This window comes from Geotrypetes seraphini, chromosome 7 (assembly GCF_902459505.1).
Source record: "Geotrypetes seraphini chromosome 7, aGeoSer1.1, whole genome shotgun sequence".
Taxonomy (NCBI): domain Eukaryota; kingdom Metazoa; phylum Chordata; class Amphibia; order Gymnophiona; family Dermophiidae; genus Geotrypetes; species Geotrypetes seraphini.
The window spans coordinates 144,842,307-144,861,530 of NC_047090.1; the positions used below are offsets into that span (position 1 = coordinate 144,842,307).

Genomic DNA, 19,224 nt, shown 5'->3' on the forward strand with positions numbered 1-19,224 from the left:
CCGGCCTCCCCGCACCATTTACCTGAGGAAACAGCCTGCACAAGATCGCGTCAGAGGAGGGGCAGGACCGCGGCGGAGGAAACAGCTGAAGCAGGCAAAGATCGCTGGCATCGCAATCTTGTGCAGGCTGTTTCTCCAGGTAAATGGTGCGAGGAGGCCGGGGGGGATGAGCAGTCCTTCGTGGTGGTGGTGGTGGGGGGCGAGCGGTCCTTCGAGGTGGTGGGGGGCGAGCGATCCTTCGAGGTGGTGGGGGGGGCGAGTGATCCTTCGGGGGGGCAGCAGGCCTTCAGGGTGGGGCGAGCAGGTAGGCCTTGTGGGGGGGACATGCCTTCAAGGGGGAACATGCCTTCAAGGGGAGGGACACGCCTTCAAGGGGGAACAGGCCTTCGGGGGGGTGCAGGCCTTCGGGGGGACAGGCCTTCAAGGGGGACAGGCAGGCCTTCAAAGGGGGGGGACAGGCCTTCAGGGGGGTGCAGGCCTTCGGGGGGGGACAGGCCTTCAATGGGGACAGACAGGCAGGCTTCAAGGGGGGGACAGGCAGGCTTCAAGGGAGGGACAGGCAGGCTTCAAGGGGAACAGGCAGGCAGGCCTTCAAGGGGGGACAGGCCTTCAGGGGAGGGGGGGCCCTGGTGTAGAAGTACACAGAGGGAAGGGGGAGGGGTTCAAAGAGACGTGCATATGCCGGACTTTGGGTGGGAAGAAATAATGGGTCTGAAAATAGAGGAGAGGGAGAGCGATGATGGACCATGGGTTTTAGGGAGGGAAGGAACAGAAAGGGAGAGAAGTTGGACACAAGAGATGGTGTGGAAGGGGGGGATAGAGATACTGGTTAGGAGGGTAGTTGGGAAAAGAAAGGGAGAGATGGTGGACCCTGGGGTGGTGGGGAAGGAGGGAAAAATGCTGGATGAAAGGGTAGTTAAGAAAAGGTGGATCTGTGGAGGGAGACGAAAAAGATGCCAGACATCCGTGGGTGGAAAGGGAAACGGAAGGGGAGGACAGAGATGGCAGATGGATGGTTAGCACGGAGAAAGAAGAAAGAAGGAGACCCTGGCAAGCAAGTTATCAGAAGACATCCAGAGCCTTGGCAGCAAGAGACTAAGGGAGCATACCAGACCGTGGGAAGGGAAAGGGGGGTAGGGGAAAATACTGCTGCAGCTGCTGCACAGGGAAAGACAGGAAAGATAGCTGGCAATGAGCCATAGCATGGAGTGGAGGAGACCGTCCCAGCCAAAGTCCCCTCCAACTCACAAATAGAAGCTGCCCACACCAGAAAGAAAGAGAAAAAGGTAAACCGGCATCCAAAGGCATACACAACCATGCACACAACTCATCCACATCCCATACACACAGCCAAGCATTCCCCCATACCCCCCTCTCCCCCCTCCATCCCACCCAATCCCTCCCAAACCCAAAATCCAGCATAGTAAAACCATGCAACCCCCCATATCTGAAAAACAACAAACAGCTCCGGGCCATGCCCAAGAAAAGTACAACACAACACAAGGAACTCCAGTGACAAAAACTCTGAACAGAGGCATGGTACAAAAGACAAAGCGGTTTTAAAGAGCAATCAGAGTCATAGAACTCATCCATGCCACTTCAGCGCCGAAGTATCGGTGCCTCAGGAACAGGTGGCTGGGCTGCCGTGTATCAAGGCCATAGCAAAGAGTTCAAAGATTTCAGGACCCGATCAAAGATGGTCGTTGACAGGCAGCCTAAGGCCACGGAGATAACATGGCCTCCCACGAAGGTAAAAGAGAGGGGGACCAAACTGGGCCCAGGAATAAATAAACAAGGCCCCCTGGGCAGCCCATAAGAACTCATAGCTCAGCAAATAAGGAAAGTAGAAGAGAAGTGGGCTATCACACTCCAACGGGCTCCTCTCTGAAAAGCAAAAAGCGAAGCCGTCTCAGCCATAGGGCCCGGGGAATCACCCAGGAAGCTGGAGGGAAATCAGAGTCCAAGAAAGAAGATCCAGCACGGTGCAACGTTCCCGCTCAAACACAGAAGGAAACATCACTAGCAGGGTTCAGCAGACTCAAGCAATGCCTGGCTCTTCACGCTGTGGCACCGGCAGATCTTGAATGAAGCGCTCTAATTCTCGGGGCGTGTCAAAAAAGAGAGTCCTGTTGTTATGTGAAATGCGAGCCCTGGCAGGAAAGAGCAGGGAAACCCTGATGTTGCACTGGAACAAGGTATGGCAGTGAGGCACCATCGCTTTGCGGCGGGAGAAAATTGCGGCGAGAAATCCTGGAAAACCAGGATTTTGTGTCCCTCATAGGTAAATTCCGGCCCTCGTCTATATCTGGCAAGAACGCACTCCTTGATGGCAAAATTGAGAAAGCAGGCGAGGACCGGTCAGGGCCGTTGATTGTTGTCTCTTCGAACGCCCACCCGATGTGCCTTTCAATGAGAATTCGCTCCCCAGCATTGCTAGAGTCCAGGACCCCAGACAGCCATTTCTCCAAGCAGGAGCGCAAGTCAACATCTTGTATAGTACTAGGTAGCCTGATAAACCGCAAGTTATTCCTGCGACACCTGTTTTCGTGGTCATCAAGGCGGTCTAGTAGGGTAGTCTTGGCAGATTCCAGGACCCGAATCCTCTCCTCGAAATCAGCTGCACGGTCCTCCTGCTGAGCCACCCGATCCTCAACCCTCTGGAGACAGTCTGCATGGGTTTCCAAAGTCTCCCGAAAGTCCTCCATAAAAGTTTGGATTTTCGCCAGTTTATCCTCCATAACAAGGGTGAGGGATTTAGTTAGTTCTTGGATTGCGGCTTCCTGAATAGTAAACATAGGGACCTCGTGGCCTTTCGCCATTTTGGTATCAGCATGCCTCAGTTTCCCGCGAGTGTCCCGCTGTGCTTTGGCAGTCACAGCGGTCGGGAATACACCAAGGAAAAGCTCAACAGGCGCCAGCCAGTTCCCGAGAGTCACCGGAGTAACACAGAAACGGGTCGTGCAAAAAAGCAAGGAGTAAAAAGCAGATTTAGGTTGGCACGGCCCGGAGCTGTACGGAGGCACGTCCGTTCAAGAGCACGGCATCACGTGACCCCCCTCCTTGTCTCCTATACTATAACATTCTCCTGGATTTTTGCAGCCCAAATGCATGACCCTGCACTTTTAGCATTAAATCTTAATTGTCAATTACCAGAACATTCTTCAATCTTCACAAGATCCTACCTCATGTTATCCACACCCTCCAGAATGTGTACCCTATTACAGAGCTTGGTATCATCGGCAAAAGACAAACATTTCCAGACAGTCCTTCCATAATATGTTTTTTTATTTTTATTAATTATAACTTTTTCACAAGTATAACAACTTGTTTAAGGAAATATAGAGCCATAATCCCACATGAAAATAAATCTAAGTACAAACTAAGAAGTAATAACAATCTTATGGAAATAGTTCTTTCTTAGACTACAAACAGAAGGAAAGAAGGAATCAAAATTATCAAGAGATAAGTTATAGGAAACTATTTAGGAGAAGGCTTAATACGTCAAACTCCCCAGTTACTAATTATTTGAGCCAGATACTCCATCTCTGATAAACCCGTTGAGGTCCAAAAAGGATCTTAGCTGATTGGGTGCATAAAATATATATTTCAAACCCATATATTTAATAAAACAAGTTAGATCATTTCCTATACTATTGTCCTTTGATTCTAAAATTCTGGAGATCGATTTGGGATCAGGTTAATAATTTATTAGAAAATCCAGTGGCACTATCATATGATACCATTTTATTTGGAACATCTATGAGGGCAAAAAGTCAAATTTTAGCAAAAAATAACAAACTTTTGTTTATAATGATGGGAGATGCCATGCAGCTTATTTTAAAGAATTAGAAAAATTGGGATAGATTAAATTATTCATTCTGGTGGGAATCCCTATGTTATATCTTTAAAATGGAAAAGTTTATGGCCATTCAGAAGGGTTATTATAAAAAATTTATGGCAGTTTGGGAACCATTAACTAAATATTGTAAAGAGTGATTTATCTATATAAATTGGGGAAAACATGCACATCCGGGGAGGGGGGCGGGGGATATGTTTTGACATTTGTTAAGAAATATAGTAGGGTTGATTACAAATATTTTTATGAGGTGTTTGTAAATTGGAAAGTGGGTGGGAGAAAATAAGTCTCGTCTTTATTCTATTAAGTATATTGTGCTGTAATGATAATAATTTATGAAAATGCATCATCTTTTGTGCACAATTGAAGTTTTAAAAATGAATAAAGAATGTAAAAAAAAAAATACACTTGCAGGAGTAGGTTAACATAAGGTAGTGCCCAATTTCTTTGTCTCATCTCTCTTTGCAAGAAATAACTTGCGCCTTTCTTGGGTTAATTTTGTTACATCATGATATAGCCAAATTTTTTTACCACAAAATTGTGAAACAAAGCTTTTGAAAAATAATCTCATTATAGAATTAAGATCTTGCTCAAATATAAAACTAACAATCAACATAGCTCTCTTTTTAATATCAGAATACGAGCTTTCCAAAACTGCCGTAAAGTTCTGTAAATCATTGTCAACAGGTGAACTATCTGATACAGGTAATCCAATTGTAGGTAATTCATTTGTCTCAAAGTTTTTCATTGAGGCAGGCAAAAAGAACAATTTATTTACTGGTGGTATCTGCTCAGCCGGAAACTTCAAATTTTCTTTAAGAAATTTTTTTTTAAAGAGCTCAATCGGTGGCATAGTAGGAATTTTTGGAAAAGTTCAATACTCTCAAATTGAGGCGACAATTATGATTTTCAATCATCTCAATCTTCCTTGAGGTTAAAGATTGTTCTCTAATAATTGTAGCAATAGTTTTTCAAAGAGACAGTCAGATTCAATTTTATCAAAAAACACTCCTGTTTCACCTTTTCAACGTTTAGGGCTCCTTTTACTAAGCTGCGTTAGGGCTGTAACGTGCGGAATAGCACGCTACAATGCCACGCGCACCTTAGTAAAAGGAGCCTTTAATGAAAAAGAGTCCACTTTATTAACCAGTACTTGCATATCAGAAGAGGTTTTATCCATCTTTTCATCTATTCTCCTTATGGCCTCCAACAGAGTTTCCAGAGTTACCACAGGGCATTTAGCCGAGGTTCCCAAACCCTCACCCTTATCCCTGCGCTCCAGCCTGGAGTGTAGTTTCACCCGCTACCTTCTCCAGCATCACTCCCCCCTCCTCTCCGGAGAAGGAAGCATTACTCTGCCCGCTCCCTGGATCGAGCGGTGCAGAGATCATTGGCGACAACAGTGATGTTTGGAACTCCAAAGACTCGGGTACTCTCTCACTCTGAGTCTGCGCAGAAGTCTGCCGTCATTGGGATGGCTGTTGTCCGCAATTCAAAAAAGTGCTGCAGTGTCGGCTGTACCGGTGAGGAGGTTTGAGGCAAAGATTGCAGCTCTCTCACTACTCCTTTTCTTTTAGTGTGGGGCATGCTTCAAGAAAAAATTCAAACAGCATCTTAGAACAGCGTCACGAGGTAAAAATTTTAGAAGAAAAAATTTGACGACATCTGCCATCTTAGTTCCTCCTCTACCTACAGGTTTCAGGGTCTTATTGCTCCAAGAGAAAGAAAACAAAACAAAAAGAAAAACATTCATCAAGCAATAAGTTCTCTCACCATAGTCCCCAAAGTCGCGCCCCACTGACTTGGCCTTTTTCACCTTCTTCCCCTGAGTGACATCACTCAGGGGGCGTGGCTAAGATCATCCAGGCCAGCAGTGCAGAAGCAGGTAACAATTCTCAGGTAGCAATTCTCCCAAAGAAACCTCTGTCAGTCCTTCCATAATATCACTCACACAAATGTTAAATAGAGCCGGCCCAAGGACAGATCCCTGAGACACTCCACTAACATCTTTATCCTCTGAGCAAATTATTTACCACTACCCTTTGTCTCCTTACACTTAACCAGCTTTTAACCCAGTTTGTTACTTTGGGGCCCTTACTGCAAGCATTCAGTTGCTTATGCAGCACTGTGTTAAAAGCTTTGCTACATCTAGCACCCGTCCCATATCCAACTGTTTGATCACTCAGTCAAAGAAATCAAATTGAATTTGTCTGACAAGACCTGCCTCAGATCCTGCAGTCCATTCAATTCTAGAAATCTCACTATCCTCTGCTTAAGAAAGTGTTTCCATTAGTTTACTCACTACAAGATCAGACTAACTAAAAAGATGAGACAATGGAGCTGCCAGAAGCTCTTTGAGTTCCTTGAGTACCCTTGGATATATCTATCAGACCTCATCGCTTTGTCTACTTTTAATTTAGCTAGTTCCTCACAAACACAGTTTTCTGAGAATCTTTCCCAGTCTACTACATATCCATTTCCATTCATTTTTTGTGGTCCTACCCCCGGACTTTCATCTGTGAACACAAACAGAAATAATTGTTAAGCAGTTCAGCCTTATCCTTATCAGTTTCTGTATATTTGTCCCCCTCACCCTTGAGCCTCACTATGCTATTTTGACACTTCTTCCTATCACTTACATAACTAAAAAACATTTTGTCCCCCAATTTTACCTTATTGGTTATCTTTTCTTCCATTTGCACCTTTGCTTTTCTGACAGCTTTTCCCACTTCTTGTAGTTTTTCTACATATTTTTGTTTGTCTTCCTCTTTCTGCGACGTCTTGTAAATTTATGAAGGCTAACCATTTTTCTCTCACCTTTTCAGCTATTGCATTTGAGAACCAAAGCAACCTTCTTTTCCTTTTATGTACTTTCCTAACATAAAGATCTGACGCCTTTCGAATAGCTTCTTTCAGTTTTACTCACTGCTTTTCTACTTCGTTCAACTGTTCCCATCCAACTAACTCTTCCTTGAGGTATTCCCCCATCTTGACAAAGTTAGTTCTTTTGAAGTCTAGAACCTTCAGTCTTGAGTAAGTCCTCTCATCCTGCATTTTGATATTGAACATCACCATTTTGTGATCACTAGATGCTAAATGATCACCCACTGTAACCTCAGGAACACTTCCCCCATTTATAAGCACCAAGTCCAAAATAGTTCTATCCTGCATGGGTTCTGTTACTAATTGCTGGAACAATTCTTCCTGTAGTAAATCCAAGATCTCCTTACTTCTAGATGATCCCTCAGCTGGGATGGTCCAATGTGCAGCATATTAACATCACCTAACAGTAGTACTTCCCCTTTCCTAGCTATCTTGTGAATGTCTTCAATTAAATCTTTCTCCATTTCTTCTAAGTACATAATAGCAGCCTTACTGGGTCAGACCAATAGTCCATCAAACCCAGTAGCCCGTTCTAACGGTGGCCAATCCAAGTCACTAGTACCTGGCCAAAACCCAAGGTGTAGCAACGTGTTCCAGAGCTTAACTATTCTCTGAGTGAAAAAAAATTTCCTCCGATTGGTTTTAAAAGTATTTCCCTGTAACTTCATTGATTGTTCCTTAGTCTTTGTAATTTTTGACAGAGTAATTTCTGACTGTGAAAGAGGCCTATATATCACACCAATGTAAATACATTTTCCATTTCCTCTTTCCAGTGCTGCTTCTTTACCCCCTATGTCTCACAATTCTGTCACTTTAATATTATTCTTAACATATGTATAATGCCACTCCTCCACTCTTTTTACCTACCCTATTCCTCCTGAATAGATTATAGCAAGGTATAACTACATACCAATCATGGTTCTCTGTGACCGCCACTAAATCCAATTCAGCTTCTACCATTACAGTCTCTAGATCTGGAATTTTGTTTCCCATACTATGGCCATTGGTATACAAAGCTTTCCAGCTATCACTCTTTTGTATCATTTCAATATTAGTATTTGATGCCTTATTCCTGAGAGCTATTAATTACCTCGGGTATTTTACACCCACCCCAGTACATTTAGTTTAAAGCCCTCTTCAGTACATTAGCCAATCTGTTACTAAAGACACTTTGCACCTTATTTGATAGATGGACACCATCTCTGCTGAGCAGGTCTTGGGGCTCTGATTATTACCTCCACAAGATTCTCATTCCCTTGTCAGTTTTATTAATGGACAATGTTCTACCTTCAATGAATCACAATAACTTTACCTTTTAGTTTTTTCTTTGTCAAGGTTGCCCCTTTGCTCCTCCAGTTCTCGTTCATATGATGCAATTTTCACTCTAAAATTTAAACAAATTCTTTTATTTAAATCTAATTTTATTTCAGATGCCACATTAGGATATCATAAATTGGAGTAAATCAAAAGAAACGTCTAAGTCTGTTTTTGGCCTAAATCGCTAGTCACCCAAAGTCGGTTAAATAAAATGTCCATTCCCAAAAAATACATCTCAAATTTTTTTTTTTTTGAAAATCATCTAGTTGGCAACCAGCTTTTTGATCATCCAGACCACTAAGTCGTCTATCGTTATACCCCATTCTCATCCAAAAATTCATCCAAGTTAAAAATGCCCAGAACAAGACCTTTTGGATGTGGGTGGGGTCACCAAAGTGATGGACTGGCCACCCAAACATTGCACCAGAGTAGTGGGGTACCTTACAAGGCACTGCTGTGAACTTCACAAGAAGGGTGCCACATAATATCTCACCCAATAGCCCTTATGGCTGCAAGTGCCACTTATATGGCAGTACAAAAGGTTTTTGGGGGGTGCACATGTTTCACCATGAATGCAGTGATTAGAGTGGCTTATGGGCTGGGTCCTCCTCTCCATGGTTCACTAACCCACCCCCAAGACAACTTAAGCCACCTCTTGTGCAGCTCTACTAAGCTTTCCTATGCCAGGCTGCCAGGTGCTGATGTTTTGGAGGCAGATGTGTATGTTTTTATTACGATTTTTATGATGTTGTGGGGAGGGGTCAGTGATCACTGGGGCAGTGTGTGGGGGTCTATACTTTGTGCCTGCAGTGCTTATCTGATCACTTTGCATACCTTTTTATCACTTAGACCTGTTTTTACATGGCTTAAGTCACAACCTACAACTTCTATCCAGGCAGCCTCATTAAACTTTTGGTTATACTTGCAGTAAGACTAACCCCTTCTTCTTTTTTTTTTTTCTGTTTAAATGTTTTATTAATTTTTCAAAGTTAACAAAAAACAGTACAGTATCTACACAAACAGTACAGTATCATATATGAATTTATAATCAATCAAAATCCCCATAGCGCGATAACGCCCCCCCCCCAACACCCAACCAATACCTTGCAAGAGAATAAAACCATGACATAAATATATCTCTCCCACCCTCCCTCCCCCTGGGGGTGTGTGCAATATACCAACAGGATCAAAGGGAACCCCCCCCAAAAAAAAACCCCAATTACAATGCATCCATAAAAGATATCAAAGGGCCCCAGATTAACTTAAATCTCTTAATATGACCCATTATATCTGCATTCATTTTTTCAAATCTATAAGTTAAGCATAAACTTGCCCACCAAAAATTAAAGTTAAGGCGATCCCAGCTCTTCCAGTTACGCGTAATCATTTGTATGGCTACCCCGGTCATGATAAGGAAAAGCTGCCCTCTATATATGTCCAATGAGGGTTTAGATGTAACATCGTCCCGCATATGACTGCCTCATATGTCAAAGGAATCAATGCCTCAAGTATAGCATTAATTTGTCCCCATATCGACTTCCAGAACTTGAGTATTAAAGGACAACAGATGATCCAGTGTCCCTATATCAAGATGACAATGCCAGCATCTATTAGACCTAGAACTATCTAACTTTTGTAAACTAACAGGGGTCTAAATAGTTCTGTGCAATTAAAAAAAAACATGTTTGTCTCATAGATGCTGACGCTGTACATCTCATCCTCCGAGTCCAAATTCGTGGCCATCGAGATGCAGAAATGTACTGCTTTATCTCAATGCTCCAAATTTCTTAAGACAATTTTTTGGTTTCTTATTCAAAAATTCAGAAATTAATTTATACCACCTGGCAGCCTGATGTCCCAGCAAATTTGTCTGGAAGCATAGGACCTGCAAACTATAATAGTTTTAAAAATTCTGCCATTCAGGGAACCCACTCCGAATGGCCTGCTTCAGATGCAACCATCTATAATTTTGAGATTTTGAAATTCCAAATGACTGTTGCAACCATGAAAAATCCAGCAGTTTCCCATTAGATATAATATTATCTAATGTTTGAATGCCTGCCTGCATCCAATGCTTCCAGGAGATCCCAGACCCTAATGTTTGAATGCCTGCCTGCATCCAATGCTTCCAGGAGATCCCAGACCCACCTATTTGAACTTTAGAGTTTAAACATAAGGATTGATAAGTGGATTTTTCTACTGTAACTTTATTAATAAATTTCAATGTTTTCCATGTATCAAATAAAATACTATTGTCCTTAACATATCTAGGGAACTTTATACTCAGAACATGAAACAATTGCATTGGGGACATGAGTTGCCATTCTAAGTACAGCCAATCAGGAAGATGTTCCATGAGCTCAGGAAGGATCCAATACATACCCTGCCACATGATAAAAGCTTGATGATATCTGTAGAAATTTGGGAAATTTACCCCACCCTCAACAATTGGTTTTTGCAATGACACTAAAGCTATTCTAGCAGTTTTACCCAGCCAAATAAATTTAGTGATAATACTATTTAGCTTTTTATAAAAGGACCTCTGAAAAAAAACTGGCAACATCCCCATTTGGTAACAAACCACAGGCAAAACCATCATCTTTACAGTTTGTACTCTCCCCCACCAAGAAAGATGTAAAGGATTCCAATGCTCACACATTTCTTTGACTTTCTGCAATAAAGATTTCTCATTTACTGTCATTGTGTCTTCCAGAGTCTTTTGTATCATTATACCTAAATATTTTATCCCTTCTTCCTTCCAAAGGAATGGGAATGTATCAAAAGCACAGTTACTTACCGTAACAGGTGTTATCCAGGGACAGCAGGCAGATATTCTTGACTGATGGGTGACGGCACCGACAGAGCCCCGGTACGGACACTTTTAGAGTGATTGCACTCTAAGAACTTGGAAAGTTCTAGAGGCCGCACCGCGCGTGCGCGAGTGCCTTCCCGCCCGACACAGGCGCGCGGTCCCCAGTTAGGATAAGCCAGCTAAGAAACCAACCCGGGGAGGTGGGTGGGACGCAAGAATATCTGCCTGCTGTTCCTGGATAACACCTGTTACGGTAAGTAACTGTGCTTTATCCCAGGAAAAGCAGGCAGCATATTCTTGACTGATGGGTGACCTCCAAGCTAACAAAAAGAGGGATGGTGGGAAGGTTGGCCATTAAGAAAACAAATTTTGTAAAACAGATTGGCTGAAGTGTCCATCCCGTCTGGAGAATGCATCCAGACAATAGTGAGATGTAAAAGTATGAACTGAGGACCAAGTGGCAGCCTTGCAGATTTCCTCAATAGGAGTGGAACGGAGGAAAGCTACAGATGCTGCCATAGCTCGGACTCTATGGACCGTGACAGAACCTTCCAGTGTCAGTCCGGTCTGAGCATAACAGAATGAAATGCACGCTGCAAGCCAATTAGACAACGTACGTTTAGAAACAGGATGTCCTAATTTATTCGGATCAAAGGACAGAAAGAGTTGGGGAGATGATCTGTGGGGCTTAGTACGGTCTAAATAGTAATCCAGAGCCCGCTTACAGTCCAAAGTATGTAGAGCCTGTTCTCCAGAATGAGAGTGAGGTCTCGGAAAGAAGACAGGCAGAACAATGGATTGGTTGAGATGAAATTCCGATACAATCTTAGGGAGAAACTTTGGATGTGTAAGCAGAACCACCATATCATGATGAAAGACTGTGAAAGGTGGGTCAGAAACTAGTGCATGGAGCTCACTGACCCTCCTGGCAGAGGTGAGAGCAATAAGGAAAAGAACCTTCCAAGTGAGGAATTTGAAAGAGGCATTAGCCAAAGGTTCAAATGGAGGCTTCATTAAAGCGGATAGAACCACATTAAGATCCCAGATCACAGGAGGTGCTTTAATAGGTGGTTTTAAATTAAAAAGACCTCGCATGAATCTGGTGACCAGGGGATGAGCTGAAAGGAGTTTTCCATGGACTGGCTCATGAAAAGCCGCAATAGCACTGAGATGAACTCTGACGGAGGTAGATTTGAGGCCAGAGTCAGACAGAGAAAGCAGGTAATCCAACAAGGTCTCCACTGCAAGAGACGTGGGATTATGATGATGAAGAAGACACCAAGACGAAAATCTTGTCCACTTCTGAAGGTAACACTGAAGAGTGGTCGGTTTCCTGGAAGCATTCAGGACAGAACAAACGGGCTGAGACAGTAGAGAATCATGTGAAGTTAGCCCGAGAGATACCAAGCTGTCAGGTGTAGAGACTGGAGGTTGGGATGAAGAAGGGTCTCCTGATGCTGCGTAAGCAGAGAAGGAAATATTGGAAGCAGAAAAGGATCTTTGGAACTGAGTTGAAGTAGAAGGGAGAACCAATGCTGCCTGGGCCATCTTGGAGCGATTAGGATCATGGTGGCTCTGTCCCTCTTGAGCTTGAACAAGGTGCGTAACATGAGTGGCAGCAGAGGGAAAGCATACAGGAACAGATTGGACCAGTCCAGGAGGAACGCATCCGCTGCCAGACGGTGAGGAGTGTAGAGTCTGGAGCAGAAGCGGGGCAGTTGGTGATTGTGAGGAGCTGCAAAGAGGTCCACTTGAGGAGTGCCCCACTGGTCGAAGATGGACTGCAAGGTCGATGGATCGAGAGTCCATTCGTGTGGTTGTAATACTCTGCTGAGTTTGTCCGCTAACGAGTTCTGCTCCCCCTGGATGTAGATCGCTTTCAGGAACAAGTGGTGATCTGTGGCCCAAGTCCAGATTCTCTGGGCTTCCTGGCATAATAGGCGAGAGCCTGTCCCACCTTGTTTGTTGATGTAATACATTGCAACTTGATTGTCTGTGCACAGTAGAAGGACCTGAGGAAAGAGAAGATGCTGAAATGCTTTGAGGGCATAAAACATTGCCCTGAGTTCCAGGAAATTGATGTGATGCTTCATTTCCTGAGGTGTCCAAAACCCTTGAGTTTGAAACTCATCCAAATGTGCTCCCCAGGCATAAGGGGATGCATCGGTGGTGATGTCAAGCTGATGCGGAGGTAGATGAATTAGAAGACCTCTGGATAGATTTGAGGATATCAACCACCATTGCAGAGATCGACGAAGTGATGATGTCACAGATATGTGTCGTGAGCAAGGATCTGTCGCCTGGGACCACTGGGTAGCTAAGGTCCATTGGGGAGTGCGCAGGTGGAGACGCGCAAGGGGAGTGACGTGAACCGTGGAGGCCATGTGACCCAAAAGAATCATCATCTGTTTGGCAGAGATGGAACTTTGAGACAGAATCTGCTGACAGAGAAATTGGAGAGTCTGAAGACGATTGGATGGTAGGAATGATCTCATCAGGATTGTGTCCAGTATTGCTCCAATGAACTGGAGTCTTTGAGTGGGGATGAGGTGAGATTTTGGAAGATTGATCTCGAATCCCAGAATTTGAAGAAAAAAGATGGTTTGATTCGTGGCCAGAAGAACTGACTGAGATGAGACGGCTTTGATTAACCAGTCGTCTAGGTAAGGAAAGACCTGAAAGTGGTGAGAGCGAAGAAAAGCTGCAACCAGTGTTCCCGCTAAGGTGCGTTGGCCTGCGCGCGCGCACAAAATATTACATCGCAGCGCAAAGTTTCTCTTCACAGCGCACACACGCGTCGCAAAGGTAAGGGGAGGTAAGGTAAGGGGACGCATTGGGGGGATTGCACTTCCCCACAATTGCCATGCTTCGGTTCCTCTTCTTCCTTCCTTCCTCCCCCCCCCCCCCCCCCCCGCGGGACCCTGCGGCACCATCAACTCTTACTCCCTCTAATGTCGGCCCTGCAGCTCCAGACTTCCTCGCACCTTCTCCCCTCCCCCTTTGGATCGCTATTATTTTAAATGTTATAGCCGCGGAGCTGTATCCATCAGTGGAGATGTCTAACCTCGGCCTGCCCCGGAACTCTTACTGCAACAGTGACTTCCTGTTCCTGCCTAGACGGGCGGCTGCTGCAGTAAGAGTTCCGGGGCAGGCCGAGGTTAGACATCTCCACTGATGGATACAGCTCCGCGGCTATAACATTTAAAATAATAGCGATCCAAAGGGGGAGGGGAGAAGGTGCGAGGAAGTCTGGAGCTGCAGGGCCGACATTAGAGGGAGTAAGAGTTGATGGTGCCGCAGGGTCCCGCGGGGGGGGGGGGGGAGGAACGAAGGAAGAAGAGGAACCGAAGCATGGCAATTGTGGGGAAGTGCAGGGCTGCAGGGAAGAGTGTTGCGGTACCCAGCTGGAGGGAGAAGGAAGATGAGGGAGGGAATTAAAGGAGATGCCAGGGCTTGGAGCGTAGGAGGAAGGTATGCCAGTCTAAGGGAAAAGGAAGGGGGAGATGTGAGAGCATGGAGGGGGAACGAAAGATGGAAGAAAAGGAAAGGAGAGAGATGCCAGAGAATCAGGGAAGGGGAGATACCAGACTATGAGGAGAGGTGTGGGAGAGGGAAGGCGAGGAGAGAGATGCCAGACCAATGGGGTGAAAGGAGAGATGGAAGGGGGAGGCATACAGTTTCTGGAAGGGGCATAGAAGGAGAGAAGATGCCATATAGGGGAAGAGAGACGGCAGACAGTGAATGGAAGGAAGAGAGTTACAAGAAGATGAGGAAAGGAGAAACCACAGAAGACAAAGGTAGAAAAAAATTTATATTTATTTATTGCTTTAGGAGACATGTGTCACTGTTTCTGTGAAGCATTGTATGCAGAGTCCAGCTTCTTGCTGGTTCAATTTAACCTTTGTCTATGTATTTTTATTTTATCCCCCCTTTTACAAAACTGTGAAGCGTTTTTAGCACCAGCCTTGGTGGTAGCAGCTCTGATGCTCAGAATTTTATGAGCATCAGAGCTGTTACCTCCGTAGCTAAAATCCACACTACAGTTTTGTAAAAGAGGGAGGGGTTAGTTTGTGATTACATATTCCTTACTAGGCGAAGGTGTTTTCTGTGTTCTGTGTGTTCGAAAGACATGGTTTTCTGTTAGGATTGACGGTGTAGGATTGATCTGTGCTGGTCTGGCTTGTTTAGTTTTACAATGGGTGTATTGATGTACTGCTCACTGCAATATGTAAGATGCTGCCTTTTCCTAGGTACTCATGTGTGACGTGTGGTTTGTTACTAAAAATCATGTTTTTCTTACAGATGGGGGGGGGTGCCAAAAAATGATGGGCCCCGGATGTTACATATGCTAGGTACGCCACTGTATGTAAAGATACCAGAAAGCTGGCGTAGCAAAAACTTCTAAGTTTTGAGTATTTAACCCTCCCACAATCTCACGGGCACTCGTTTCAAGTTTATTGAGATTTTGATTTAAACGCAATATCAAATATTTTCAATGCGTATAACAAAAATAAATTTGGGGAAATAAATAAAACCATTTGAACCAGTGTTCCCGCTAAGCTGCGCTGGCGTGCGCTGGCGCACAAAATATTACATCGCAGCGCACACGTTTCTCGTCACAGCGCACGATCGGAAGAGGCGTACGGCAGATGGCAGGGCGGCGAGAGGAGAATCGGGCGAGTTGGCTCATAACTTGCTGGCGCCCGATATTTTTGGCTCACGGTGAAAAAAGTTTGCTCACAACACCCGCCCGCTTAGAGGGAACACTGGCTGCAACCACAATGAGGCATTTGGTGAACACCCTTGGAGAGGAGGCAAGACCGAAGGGTAGTACCTTGTATTGGTAATGACGATGATTGATCATGAAACGAAGATATTGCCTGGAGGTCAGATTGACCGGAATGTGAGTGTAAGCTTCTTTGAGATCGAGGGAGCATAGCCAGTCGTTTTGATTGAGAAGAGGGTAAAGAGTGGCTAAAGAAAGCATTTTGAATTTTTCTTTGACCAAACATTTGTTGAGATCTCGAAGATCTAGAATGGGTCTTAGATCTCCTGTTTTTTTGGGGACTAGAAAATAACGGGAGTAGAACCCCTGCCCCTGCTGATCTGGAGGAACCTCCTCTATGGCATTTAAAAGAAGAAGAGATTGAACTTCTTGAACAAGGAGAGCAGATTGAGGAGAGTTCAAAGCAGACTCTTTTGGTGGACTTAGAGCCGGCAGAGTTTGAAAGTTGAGAGAATAGCCGTGGTGGATGATGTTGAGGACCCATTGGTCCGAGGTGATGATTTCCCATCGGCTGAGGAAAAGAGATAGACGACCACCTATGGGTTGAGGAAGGTGGGTGGAGATTTGAACTCTGGCTATGCTTTGGAGAATTAAGTCAAAAGGGTTGTGACTTTGGTTGTGGAGGTGGCTTCACAGGCTGCTGTTGCTGTTGAGGCCTAGGAGGTTGACGTTGTTGTTGGCGTTGACGTCTAGGTGGTTGGGAAGTTGTCTGCAATGGTCTAGCTGCATAGCGGCGCTGATAAGCTGATTGCTGTCTGAAAGGCCGTGTAGTAGGGGGCTTCTTTTTATTTTTGAGCAGAGTATCCCAACGTGTTTCATGAGCCGAGAGCTTTTGAGTGGTCGAGTCCATGGATTCCCCAAAAAGCTCATCCCCCAGGCATGGTGCATTGGCTAACCGATCTTGATGATTAACATCAAGTTCGGATACCCGAAGCCAGGCAAGTCGATGCATGGCCACAGACATAGCTGTTGCTCTTGAGGTTAGCTCAAAGGTATCATAGATAGACCTAACCATAAATTTTCGCAGTTGAAACAGCGAAGAGGAGCATTGATGAAAAGCCTGTTGTTTTCGTTGGGGGAGGTACTTTTCAAAAGAGGCCATGGTGGTAAGGAGGTGTTTCAAATAAAATGAAAAATGGAATGCGTAGTTGCCAGATCTATTGGCCAACATTGCATTTTGATAAAGCCTCTTACCAAATTTGTCCATGGCCTTACCCTCTCTGCCAGGAGGTACAGAAGCATATACACTAGCTCCTGAAGATTTTTTTAGGGTAGCTTCCACTAACAACGATTCGTGAGGAAGCTGGGGTTTGTCGAATCCAGGAATAGGAATCACCTTGTACAAAGAATCGAGTTTACGGGGAACTCCAGGAATTGTTAAAGGAGTCTCCAAATTCTTGTAGAATGTCTCTCGTAATATATCATGCAGAGGCAGTTTCAAGAATTCCTTAGGAGGCTGGTCAAAATCAAGTGCATCTAAAAAAGCTTTAGATTTTTTAGACTCAGCCTCCAAAGGAATAGACATGGAATCACACATATCTTTCAAAAAGGAAGTGAAAGATGTGGATTCCTGTCTTGAAGAAGGATCAGGTAACGCAGAATCATCTTCTTCAGAGGAACATTCACCTTCAGAAAGGAATGGTTCTTCAGAGTCTCCCCACAGATCAGGGTCTCTTACATGAGATGTACGATCCTGGGACTCTGGAGTCGAGGGTTCCAAATGTCGGGATTTGCGTACCGACTTACCCAATCTCATCGACACGGTACCGGGAGATGTCACTTGTTGCACCGGTGCCGAAGTCTGTACTGACTGATGTCTCGGATCCGGTGCAAGAAGTGGCATCGATGTCGATGAGGCCGAGTGCATCGGTACCGAGGGAGTGGATGCAAGAATAGAAGGTTGCTCCACTATCGGCACCGGTGGCTCAGACCGGACCGGTTCTGGAAGATTCGGGGTTAAAATAGCAGGAAGCAGCTGCTGGAGTTGTTCCCTGAGCTGAACCTGCAAGATGGCGGCAATGCGCTCATCTAAGGAGGGCACCGGTACCGCTTTTTTCTTCTGCGGTACCTTAGGTGCCGCTCTACACTCCGAGGAAGAACCCGATGTCGAAGGGCTAACTTCAATCGGAGCGGAGCGCTTCCGCTGGCGTTTCACGGTCGGCAGGATTGGGCTCACTGCAGTGGAGACCGGAGGACGCTCCAGCGGGGAAGGCTTCTTAGCCGGCTTACCTGGAGGGTGCGACGCCGGCGCGGTATCGCGCGGTGTCGATGAGGAAGGTGCCGACTGAGATGGAACCGATGTCGGTGCCGGTGTAGCAGAGTCTGACATCTCGGCACCGAAAAGCAACCGCTGTTGGATCTGGCGGTTTTTCAGAGTCCTTTTCTTTAACGATGCGCAGCGGGTACAAGTTGACGCTCGATGATCAGGACCAAGACACTGCAGACACCAGTTATGTGGGTCTGTCAGTGAAATTGGCCGAGCGCACCGCTGGCACTTTTTAAACCCGGGTTGAGGGGGCATGAATGGAAAAACGGCTTCAGCCAAATCGAAGCCCGAGGCTTCGATAGTGGCAATAGGCCCCACCGGGGCGAAACCGAAAGAAAAGGAAAAAAATGACTAATTAGATTTTTTTTTTTTAAAGAAATAAAGAAAAAATGAGGGAAAAGATATTTCCCAAAGGGTTTACGCGAGCGTGGAAGGCAAAAATCGAAAAAATATTCAACAGCCGTTGAACACACGTCTTCTTAGCTCCGCGGAAACTAAGAAACTGGGGACCGCGCGCCTGTGTCGGGCGGGAAGGCACTCGCGCACGCGCGGTGCGGCCTCTAGAACTTTCCAAGTTCTTAGAGTGCAATCACTCTAAAAGTGTCCGTACCGGGGCTCCATCGGTGCCGTCACCCATCAGTCAAGAATATGCTGCCTGCTTGTCCTGGGATAATAATCCTTTTGTACAATGTACGTTTAGTGGAAGAACTTCGGATTTACTCCAATTTATTTTATAACCAGAAAATTTACCGAATCTTTCAAAAAGGTTTGGGGACCATTGACAACATATTGTAATGAGTAGGCATCTTTATACACTAAAGTATATTTAGAATAGTGGGGAAGGGGGGTTATATTGATTCATTATTGTTTTACTATTATTTTGAACACATTACATGTATGATATGTTTGATTTGCATTATTTGTAGAGAGGGTGGATGTGGGAGGGATTTAAAATATGTATTGAAATAATAATATGAAATAATTTTCAAGTGATGTATAGGAATTAAATGATGTAATATTGTTCACTTGGTGTAAGATGAAAAAATGAGTAAAGAATTGGAAAAAAAAGAATCTTTCAATCAATTCCAGTAAATGAGGAATGGTGGATTCAGGATTCTTCAAATGAAGCAAAATATCATCTGCATAAGCAGAGACCTTATATTCCTGACCTGAATAAGGAATACCCTGTATCTCCTTTCCTTGTTGAATAGCCAATAGCAAGGGTTTCAGTACAATATCAAACAACAAAGGAGATAATGGACACCCCTGTCTAACTCCCCTCTCCAGATAAAAACGTTCATACC

The 19,224-nt window shown here is 44.8% G+C and overlaps 1 protein-coding gene across 2 annotated transcripts in view; it reads right to left on the bottom strand.

Annotated features, from left to right (window-relative positions):
• LOC117363772 (myosin-9-like) overlaps positions 1–19,224 on the bottom strand; it is a 201,935-nt gene that overhangs the window by 85,056 nt on the left and 97,655 nt on the right. For both annotated transcript variants that reach the window (XM_033952064.1, XM_033952063.1), the window contains exon 11: positions 8,052–8,123. In XM_033952064.1, the coding sequence (XP_033807955.1) occupies positions 8,052–8,123 (72 nt within the window). The remainder of the gene's footprint in view (positions 1–8,051; positions 8,124–19,224) is intronic.